The following is a 10128-nucleotide window of genomic DNA, read 5'->3' on the forward strand; positions in this document are numbered from 1 at the left end:
TTGTGTTTTTAAAAGGTTAGTTCGAGATTAAATGTCTAATCGAATCGTCAAATTTTAAAAACTTAAAAATTGATATGATGAAATAAAAAAGATCACGTCATTTAATAAAATTTTTAAAATATTTTTTTTAAAAAAATTAATCATGTTTGTTCGACAATCATATAATTTATATGTGATTCGTTCGTACAATTTTACGTACAAAACAAATACCAAATAAGCAATTAAACATTACCATATGGTCATTCCCTCTAAGATATTTCTCATTGGACTCACAAAAGAGGACAGTACAAAGTAAAAAGGAAACCAAGAAAAAAGAAAATGCTGGGCAAATACTTATGTAACGGCCTGAAATGAATTTGGCGGGAACGAACTAGTTAGGTGTGAACCGAGTTCAAGTAGGTGGGACCAAGCCTGTGGAATTTCGTGGTAAGCTTCAGACAAGCAATCCCTGCACTTTCGGTGTGTTGGTTTTGGACTGGTGCCCTTCTCTCAGCACTATATATTACACATCCCACAGACCTCTAGTTTTACTCTACTCAAATTCTCTTTTTTCTAGTTTACTTCTCTTCTCAACTATTGCTTGATTCATGGTAAAAGATTAACTTTGCTTTTAAGGGTACAACTCGAAGCTCTCTCCCCATTCAAAAATTTCCAATTTTAGTAGAGGTTTTGAATGGTTAGGTTCCAATTTTGGAAGTTCTAATTAGGTTTTAGAGAAGTTATTTCTTTTTTGCTCAATTAACAAAGCTAATTGTAGAATTGAATCCATTTTGGTTTCTGGGTGTAGTTTATAATCAAAGTCCTTGTTCAATCTAACTTTTGTTTTAGGATTGAAAATTTCAGAGGGGGTGGGATAGGGGTGTACGAGTTTCACTGGAAGAACAACTTCACATTTCAAAGACAATGATTCTGCCATTCACCGGGTGCATTCTGTGGAAATTGTACTCGGTTCTTGAGAAAAAATTTAGCGTTAACAAAAGCTTTTACTTTTGGATTTTCCAGATTTTTAATAGATACAGCCTTGGCACTTAGCGGCAAAGTTCATAGCTGTCTTGGCTCTGCTTCTGTTCTGCTCTAATTCTGTTTTTGTTCTGTTTCCCTCTTTTCTTTTTTTGCCAATCTAGTTTTTCATTTCCTTAAATATATTCTAAATTAAAGTACTAGAGAAGAGTTAAGCAGACTGGGGACTGAGACAATGGTTGGAGCATCACTGCCACCGGGTTTTCGGTTCCATCCAACTGATGAGGAATTGATAGGATATTACCTGAAAAGAAAGACTGAAGGACAAGAACTTGAGCTTGAAGTTATTCCCGTGATCGATTTGTACAAGTTTGATCCGTGGGAGTTGCCAGGTACTCTTCTGAACATTGTTTTCTTTAAACCTTCAGAATTGAAGAAATGTCACGGTAAGAAGTGGATCTGTTAAAGACTATAGGAGATGCACCAGATGAGAGAATGGAAATTTCGGGTTCAGGCAAATGTAGCAATGTGAACATGGATTTCTTTTAATTGTTTGGGAAAGCACTTTTTTGCTTGTTTTGTGTAGTTTGGTGTTCTTTCTTTTGCAATTCTTTATATCAGAACAGTTCTTTATTCCCGTGGGACCTGCAACTTTTTCTTTTTTCCAACTAAAAGCTCGTTCAATCAGATTTCTTTTTGCTTTTCAATGAAAAAATATGCAAATAGAAGCTCTTGATCTTGCTGTTTTCACTTTCATTATCACTGCTTTGATCGAGAATTTGAAAAAGAAAAAAAAAAATCTGAATTGCTTTTGCAGAGAAGTCGTTCCTTCCAAAACGAGATTTGGAATGGTTCTTTTTCTGTCCCAGGGATCGAAAGTACCCAAATGGCTCGAGAACAAACCGAGCCACCAAAGCTGGCTACTGGAAAGCTACAGGAAAAGACAGGAAAGTGGTGTGTCAATCTGCTGTCACTGGCTATCGTAAGACCCTGGTTTTCTACCAGGGACGTGCCCCTTTAGGAGATCGAACGGGTTGGGTAATGCATGAGTATCGGCTCTCTGATGCGCCCTCTCAAGGATCAACTAACCAGGTGAAGACATAAGCATATATGATTGTTTGTTTTTGTACTTTGACTCATTAAACCAATCAACCAATTATATTTTATACTCTTCAGGGTGCTTTTGCCTTGTGCCGGGTAGTGAAAAGGAACGAGCAGAAGGCGAGTGATGCGCATGGAGAACCAAAAGGCACGAGGGTCGGAAGCAGTTCCACCAATGTGGAACCTACCTCGACAAGGATCTGTAACGAGCCCTTGAGCGTTGGTGACATTTCGTGTCAAACAAGTTACCCTAACAACGAGAGTCGTTATTCAAGCCCTACCACTTCTCCTTATCCTTGTGAAGTCACACAAATGCAACCATTTGAGCCTGTTTCTGTGGATACTGATCCTGCCAGCGTTTGGGTCTCACCTGATCTAATTCTTGACTCTTCCAAGGTGTATATGTATAACCTGATCTGGAGAAAGAAAAATGGAACTTGAAGATTCAGTTTTTTTTAGGTTTCTCTAACAATTCTCCATTGGCTTATTGCAGGATTATCCACGAATATGTGAAACAGCATCCCAGTACTTTCCTCAGTATGAGTTTCCAATCTCAGGGACCCCATGGCAGCAATACGACCAGACCGACTTCTCCCCTAGTTCATCATACTCAAATTTTGGGGAAATTGAACATGTTGATGATCTCAGTCGCATGAACTGCATGTCACCTTACTCAGGACATGCAAATTACATGGACTTCTATGGCAATGAAGGCTATGACCAGTCTGGTTCATACAGCTATCTGAACCCTTTCTGAAAAAAGGAAGGAAAGATCACGGAAGCTCTTCTTTTCTCAATGCAAGGGCTTGACACTTTTGGACCAAGCTCCAATTCGCAGGCAAGCTAGTAGAGATGGGAATTTGGTTGCAAGAATACAATTTGCTGATTATGATATGTAGGAGGTACTATGATTAAAGAATGGCAGTACCTAGTTTGTCTTATCCAGAAGGGGTCTCTAAGACGACGCCTTTTAATGTTGGTTCTTGGAGTAACAAATTAATAAGCACAATCCCTTCTCTGCTATCAGGTTCCATCAAGATTGCTGTGTCTTTGTTATAGTATTTTGTATGGGAGTGCAATGGCAGCAGCTACGTATCTGTTTCAGTTTCTTTTTTATGTTTTCAGATACAAAAAATGACCCCCTGGAGGTAATCACTTTTAACGATTGCACCAGGAGTTGGTTTAATGGCAACTTAACTATTTTACCTACATGGTCTTATGAAATAAATAAGCTTCTTTCATGGAATCTATTCATTGTTTGTGTATATTTCAAGGGCTGAAATTTCATATTTTTCTGATAACACATTTTATGGGAATGAATCTTCTACAAATGATAAATGAACACTTCGAACAGAAAAACCAGGTGAAAGGCAAATAATTTGGCAATGGATGAATGTTTAAGCTGGGGAGATTTTACTCCGTTTTCCAACTTTAATCACCAAGCAGAGTTGTTGACTTCACCATTGCTGTCAAATCGCTTGAAGCTTTTGAAAATGCAATATTAACCGGAGATTTAAAGTTTAGAAATGATCGAACTTTAGTCATATGTCATACGCCATTCCATCAAGAGGTTTAACTTTAGACAAACACTTTCTATTTTTGGTCGGCATTCTATCAAATTCAGTGGGGTACTTGATCTGGACTGAGTTTGATAACAGTTCAATCGCATTACTCACACACTTTTGGAGGCGTAGGCGGTATGATATCTATGTATCTGCTGAACTCCTTCAAAAAATACCACCCTATAAGAATGTGACTTACACCAGTTATTGCGACTGCTATCAACATCGTCTTGTTGCCATTTTCTCCACGTTTTGTGCTTCAGGGTTGGCTTGGCAGGGTCTGAAATAAGTCAAGATCAGTCATTATCGGCTAAATTTCCTTTTCGGATCCCATCACTGAAAAATTTCCCTAAGCCTCGTTGGTTTCGAGGATCTTCTTCCGAAAACTACTTCAAGCAATAATATAGTTGAAGTAATTGCTAACAGAAGCAAGTAATCTCTACTGCTCCCGAAGGGCCATTCCATGGGAGCTATATGACTACAATCGACATTGATCACTTCAAATTTTTTCCTCTTTTTGAAGTTCTTCCAAATCACGCTAGTGATAATTTCACAGAGTAAAACAAGAAGAAATGACTTTTGCTTTTATGAACTATGGTGCTCATTCAAAATAAAGTGACAGGTAATTGAAACACTGATATCAGTAGTTACATTTTTTGTCTCATCTCAAGTTTTATTTTTATCGAAATAATGTGAATATGATTATTGAGATTTATATAAAAATTTAAGTTAATTATTACTTTAAAAAAAAATTAATTATTAATAATAATTTGAGATTAAACTTTTGATAATTACGTAATTTAAGTTTGAAAAGTTATTAATAAAAAAAACAGCATTTAGATGTAAATCCTGACATAAAATTAGGATTCATTTCTTCTATATGGATTTATTACTTAGTAAAGAAGAACTTCTCAATGTGGAATGAAATTTAGCAGTGGATCCCGAAAGTTAAACAAACATTATCCATAAAAGATGGACTCAAATTGTTGGGAACTGAATGCTAAAACCAAACTCAATGAGAACAACCAAAAAAAAAAAGAAGGGCATCCATTAAGTTTTGAAACAAGTTGTTCCCCATCCTATCTTCACTTTGCTAAGAACATTGGCAAAGAAACTACAATAACATAACTTTGAGAACGCTTTCCTAAAAGGCCAAATGTCCCTAAACTCTTTTTAATGCAACAGAAAGTAAATATTCTCTAAAATTAGATTCTGCCGCCCCCTCTACTGCTTCAGTTGCCCCTTGGCATCAGCGTGCGGCCTCTTTCCTCACCAAATAAACACTTGATTTCCTGGTTCATGAAAATTCGCCTTTAACAATATGCTCCCACTCGTAAGAATTGAAAATGAAGTTCCAAAGAAATGTCCTCCACTGAGTTAATTGGTCATGAACTTTAAGAAAGTAACAATTTTGTATCCTTTTTCCCCCGGTGGGAGGTTTCCATAATTTGATATACATGAAAATAAGTAGATATTTCTTTCTTTCTTTCTTTTCTTCAAACTCAACTCTTTAAATTCTTTAAATAAAGAATTACATGCATTTATGTCAAGGAAACAAATATTTTTGGCATTAAGAGTAAACTCTCAAATAGTGATGAGTCTTACCTAAAATAATTATAAATACGAACATTTAACTACTTCTCGCCTCAAAGTAATTGTCTTTAAATAAAATGCTGCTAAAAGGATTTTTCATTGCAAAAGATATACACTACAAAGAACTTTCTTTTCATTAAGTTGTTTGAATCAGAATTTACAAGTTCCTACTGGCATTAGTATAAGCTGGCAATTTGAGGACTGCAAAAAACTTGCACTTCCTCAAGGGTAGCCCTAGACTCGTCCCCAAAGATGGACTCCTTACCATCCTTCGTCTTAGCATATGACAAACCCAATCTAGACTTAGCTTGCCTCAAGTCTCCAATCCCGGAATTGGTGTCAGGCCCTGCAAACCCGCCCATGACTGGCGCCAGGGGAGGTCCAATGAGCAACCCATCAGCCCCAAACTGGGGACCCCCTCTAGCATAATCAAACAGTGCTGCACCACTGCCCCCTATTTTGGGCAGTACGATGGGATCAGTTCCCTCTTTGCCTGTCCAGTAGAAGAGGAACGCATCGAATGTATCGTAGTAATCATCTGTGCTCCTATAGCCTTCAGGGTTAAATGCACCAAACTTGAAGGACTTGTCTGTGTATCCAATTATCACACAGGGTCCCTTGAAATCACAGCAGTCGTGAAAATTGGTCGCGCTAAATCCATCAATAGTAGCCTTATAGCAACATTTTAATTCCCTACCTGCTCATAAACATGTCAGAAATTCACCTATAATTGCTTTTTTACTAACTTTTTCTATGCTAGAAAAGCTACTTAAGAGCTTGGTTTATATCCTTATATGCTTTTTGTCTGCCTAGAAAGTTCATGTTTCTGATAATGATGCATGAATCCGAGAGAGTACCTCTTAAGAATGTTCTGTCAACCAGGGAAGGAGAGAAAGGAAGATCAACAACATGGTACTTGGGTTGTGGCTTAAGATCAGCATTTTTCTTCTTACCTACGTTCCAACCAAATAAGCTGGAAGGGCTTCTCCTCCAGCCCTGCTGGAACACTGTGTTTGAGATGCAACAAGCCATTTAATCTTTCATTCACTGACATCCTCACAAATTCCACAAGAAGAACGGTGCCTTATCTAATATCTGAGTGGCCTATCTTTTCATCAGTATTTGTCTCTTTCCCCTGTTGGTTATTGGGACAGGCCAACTAATATTGAAAGTTAATTTTACATGTTTCTCATATTAATTCATATTTCTTTAACTGAATTTTTTTTCAATTTTGAAAAGCAAAATTTGGATCACTTTGTAGGTTAAAAAGTGAAGTAAATGTAGAGACTTAATCAATTAAAGAAATTTGGAATTTAGACACGGCAACAGGGTCCATAGCTCAGTGGTAGAGCATTTGACTGCAGATCAAGAGGTCACCGGTTCGAACCCGGTTGGGCCCTTAGTGAAATATCAATTTTCCCCATATTTTGTTTTTGCGTATCGTGCAATTTCCTTTATTTTTGCGTAATAAACTAAAGTTAGAAATTTTGTCACATCTTATTAATTGTTCTTCTATCATCACTTAGTTTCTCACCTTTATTGCAATTTCACTAAATAACTTTAACAAATTTGGAACTTTTGTCTCAACTATTTAGGTTTCCTCCTCCAATTCCAAACTATAATATTATTGGAGCCAAGCAATAACGATACACACCCAAAAAAGATCAATAGCTATAACTTGCATCATCTCATCTAAATTCTTCATCATAAATGAAAATTTCAATCTACCAATACACTGATAATCTGTTCTAACATGTTCACATGATAATGAAACCAGCCACATCTCAAGAAAACTGATCTCCCAACTGGCCTGTCTACCATTAATCTGATGCTGCATGGGATGCAAGCTGACTCCTGGCAACATCCACCGGTGGTTTTTCGCATGTCACAATAATTTCATCGTCAGGATTAAACTCCTTGTAACATGCTATCCTCCCCAGTTCTTCAACTTCTTCAATCACGTTATCAAGCCTTGCCACGATCTCCACCAGCAAAGACGCAAAAGCGGCGAAGGGAAGTGCTTCCGAGAACTCCAGGCTGGTGATTGCTATTTTGCTTAACTGCGGTCTCAAGATCTTCCTTTCATTCTCTTTGGTTTGTTCACTAACCCTTTTGGTTTTCCATTCCATCAATGCAGATGAGTCCGTTTTTACACTTGACAGTGAAACTCCGTGGTCCTTTTCTGGCTTTTGGCGAGCTGCATGTGCAGCTGCTAATGCTAGCATGTTGGTGGCCTGGTTATTGTTGGAGCCCAGGAAGAGCCTTGGTTGGGATTTTATGGCAGTGTTGAGGTCTTGCAAGGCTTCATGGAGATGATCAGAGAGTATTTCAGGGGAGCAATGGCGGCGATTTCTGATGCTGTTGGCAAGTTCCATTAGTGCTTTGGATACTTCTCCAGCAAGTTGGATGCTGGGGTCTTTGAAGAGGGCACGGACAGATCGTGGGGTCTAAAAAGGAAAACGATCAATGAAATGAACTGAAAAAAGGAGTATCATAGTTTTTCTGATACAACAGTTGGTCTGCTGTTATTTAATATTTGGCATTATAAGAAATTATTGATGATCATATCTTCATAATAAAGAGTCAAATATTGGTCTATTAAAAAGAAAGCTGCCTATTTCTGCAGTAAAAAAAGTTGTGGCCACTGACAAAAGCTAGTTCCTGCTTTCTGATGTAGCTTCCCATAAAAACCCAATTATTTGGAGGTGAATTTATTTATTTCATTAATGGGTATCACATGGAACACTGTCCAACAAAGCATCGCCAAAACAGTAAACAAGTTGTATTTGAAGATTACCTGAATTTCAGTTTGCAAGCATCCGTGCAGAGCTACAACAGTGTATCCAAATTGGCGAAGAACAGCTCCCACTCTCACATATTGCTGCCATGGAAATCTGTAACAGTGCCTCGAATGCCTTGGCTCCCAACTTGCATATAATGCCTGCACAAAACAAAATTTATCGTTACAATTAACCATAGACAATATTGAAGAGCTAAGTTTAGATAGTACATTAATGAAACAAGTAAAGAACTTACCAGAGTTTCATCAGTAGATTTGGAATCCAGAACTGCTTTGTAACCTTTGTAGATGGGATCCTCTGATGATCTATCTTGTTTTTCTTTTGTATCAGAATCATCAAAGTACTCATTGACACAAGCTGCATCATTTTGCAATAAAGTTATATTAACGTTTATCAACACAACAGAGAATGGAAAAATTGAGTACTGTTCTCAAATTCGTTTACCTTCTATGGATTTAGCAAGCCCTTCAAGCTTGGCTACAGTGGAATTGTGGAGGTCTTCACCTGACCAAATTGGAAATACCAGAAGACTCATGAAAAGACAAATGGCACAGCCAATGACAATGGTGTAGAAGCGATCATGTGCAATCTTTAATACGTTTTCAACACGGTAGCTTGACACAGTGATCAAATTGAAGGTCAAGAGGAATATCACAACACCATAGTCGTAGTTTTTCTTTATATAGGGAAAGAACCTCATGTATGTGGCTGCAGTTCCTGTTGAATTCAGAAATGGATGAAAAGTGAGAAAATATACAGAACACGCTTAAGAGGTTGGAGGGGGAAAGAGAATTTCTATTGAAGCTAGAAATTTTACCTATCAGAAAAACTGCTGCTCCTATGAAAACAGCTCGAAAAACCTTTCCGGATTTAGTTGCAATAAACTCAATGAAAAATGCCAATGATCCTGCCAACACTGTCCCTAATCCTCTATTTAGGCCTTTGCATAAAGTTGCCCCTGTTAGAAGAGGAAAAAATTGAATAAATAAATACATTGTTTGTTCATCATGAAAGCTAATGCATTGTAACAAAATTAACAAGTAGGCTTAGGGGAAGAAAAATTTAACAAGAAAACCAAACCTGCAGTGAATTCCAGCACGACAACCACTGTCATGACAGCCCAAATGGCATTCTGTCCAATCCCTTTGAACAATGGCTCCATCAAATACAACAGGGAAACTAGTGTCAAAGACAATCCGACCTTGAAAGCATGAATCATCCTTCTAGGGTCGTCTCGACCAACCTTCCAAATGGTTCGGCACAACCAACCTGGAAATCTTTTCATTTTCCCAGAAAAATCATGTATGCGTTTCTTCCAGTTGTTGGAAACCTTCTCAGGCACACCATTTCCATTAATTTCCGTCTCCATTCCCACATGAACTTTGGTAGCCATTTCTTGAGAGGAAACAAGCTATGATAAATGGAGGAGGAAATGGTTGGCCAACACAGCAGAGTTAATTTATATGATTCTTATTTAAGGGAGATGTATTTAGTTAAAGAAATTAAGACTACACAGACCAGAAAGAAGCATAGCATAAAAAAATGCTGATATTTTTGTGGGTGGCTGGTGGGGAGTTTTTGGTGTGCTTGTGAGAACCCCAACTCTCTTCTTTAGGATGCAATGTTACGTTATATGAAGAGGGATGGAGAGAGGCGATGTTGTTTCTGCAGTCACATGCCTTCCATTATAAAGTGTACAAACAAAATAAGAAATTGAAACCTTGTCATTTTCAAAGGGCTAAAGTCAACAAAAAGAGAAACACCAAAGTTTGCTAAAGAAAGATTTTTGGTTGTTTATTATTTTTTGTAATGAGGATGATTGGAGTGGTTTTTCTATAATCTTAGCAGTAAGTGGAATCCCAATGAATCAGATGATGAGCTAGGCAGTAAAAAATTGAAGGAAGTAGCTATGAATCCTTACAGATTTATAGCAGACAAGACAGAAGTTACCATATTAATCAGAAGAGAACACTGCCGAGCCTATCTTTCCTAGTATTTATCTGATAATACTCTTACATTATTTTTAACAAACAATGCTGACTTAATTATTTTCTAACTCTCATCAATATATATGTTCATCAAATCTAGTTAACTTTAATTAAAACCATGGT

General features: G+C 37.5%; 3 protein-coding genes and 1 non-coding gene across 4 annotated transcripts; 2 read left to right on the forward strand and 2 right to left on the reverse strand.

Moving 5' to 3' along the window:
- The first annotated feature begins 541 nt into the window (after positions 1 to 541).
- LOC110414823 (NAC domain-containing protein 71-like) lies at positions 542 to 3165 on the forward strand. Its single transcript, XM_021426240.1, has 4 exons — positions 542 to 1352; positions 1778 to 2052; positions 2137 to 2457; positions 2555 to 3165. The coding sequence occupies exons 1-4, from the start codon at positions 1196 to 1198 to the stop codon at positions 2816 to 2818; spliced, it is 1017 nt and encodes a 338-aa protein (XP_021281915.1). The 5' UTR covers positions 542 to 1195; the 3' UTR covers positions 2819 to 3165.
- Positions 3166 to 5294: 2129 nt separating this feature from the next.
- LOC110422479 (TLDc domain protein) lies at positions 5295 to 6335 on the reverse strand. Its single transcript, XM_021436421.2, has 2 exons — positions 6074 to 6335; positions 5295 to 5913 (listed from the first exon to the last, which is right to left on the reverse strand). Exons 1-2 carry the CDS (start codon positions 6246 to 6248, stop codon positions 5393 to 5395), a joined length of 696 nt encoding a protein of 231 aa, XP_021292096.1. The 5' UTR covers positions 6249 to 6335; the 3' UTR covers positions 5295 to 5392.
- Positions 6336 to 6544: 209 nt separating this feature from the next.
- Positions 6545 to 6616, forward strand: TRNAC-GCA (transfer RNA cysteine (anticodon GCA)). Its single transcript has one exon. It is a non-coding gene; the product is annotated as a tRNA-Cys (tRNA).
- Positions 6617 to 6921: 305 nt separating this feature from the next.
- On the reverse strand, positions 6922 to 9600 carry LOC110421440 (aluminum-activated malate transporter 12-like). Its single transcript, XM_021435046.1, has 6 exons — positions 9098 to 9600; positions 8835 to 8975; positions 8462 to 8734; positions 8253 to 8374; positions 8014 to 8157; positions 6922 to 7663 (listed from the first exon to the last, which is right to left on the reverse strand). The coding sequence occupies exons 1-6, from the start codon at positions 9408 to 9410 to the stop codon at positions 7037 to 7039; spliced, it is 1620 nt and encodes a 539-aa protein (XP_021290721.1). The 5' UTR covers positions 9411 to 9600; the 3' UTR covers positions 6922 to 7036.
- Positions 9601 to 10128: the final 528 nt, after the last annotated feature.

The sequence above is a fragment of the Theobroma umbraticum genome, unplaced genomic scaffold (genome assembly GCF_002168275.2).
Source record: "Theobroma umbraticum cultivar Fairchild unplaced genomic scaffold, ASM216827v3 scaffold_30.0, whole genome shotgun sequence".
NCBI lineage: Eukaryota > Viridiplantae > Streptophyta > Magnoliopsida > Malvales > Malvaceae > Theobroma > Theobroma umbraticum.

Bases quoted from the DNA above. Each gene is read 5' to 3' on its own strand.
- LOC110421440 (XM_021435046.1), bottom strand. From the start codon at position 9,410: ATGGCTACCAAAGTTCATGTGGGAATGGAGACGGAAATTAATGGAAAT. The intron at 8,735-8,834 runs GTAAAATTTCTA...TGAATTCAACAG, and splicing joins AGCAGCAGTTTTTCTGATAG to GAACTGCAGCCACATACATG. The intron at 8,158-8,252 runs GTAAGTTCTTTA...TGTTTTGTGCAG, and splicing joins AATCTACTGATGAAACTCTG to GCATTATATGCAAGTTGGGA.
- LOC110422479 (XM_021436421.2), bottom strand. From the start codon at position 6,248: ATGGCTTGTTGCATCTCAAACACAGTGTTCCAGCAGGGCTGGAGGAGA. The intron at 5,914-6,073 runs GTACTCTCTCGG...GTTTATGAGCAG, and splicing joins TGACAGAACATTCTTAAGAG to GTAGGGAATTAAAATGTTGC.
- LOC110414823 (XM_021426240.1), top strand. From the start codon at position 1,196: ATGGTTGGAGCATCACTGCCACCGGGTTTTCGGTTCCATCCAACTGAT. The intron at 2,053-2,136 runs GTGAAGACATAA...TATACTCTTCAG, and splicing joins CTCAAGGATCAACTAACCAG to GGTGCTTTTGCCTTGTGCCG. The intron at 2,458-2,554 runs GTGTATATGTAT...GGCTTATTGCAG, and splicing joins TAATTCTTGACTCTTCCAAG to GATTATCCACGAATATGTGA.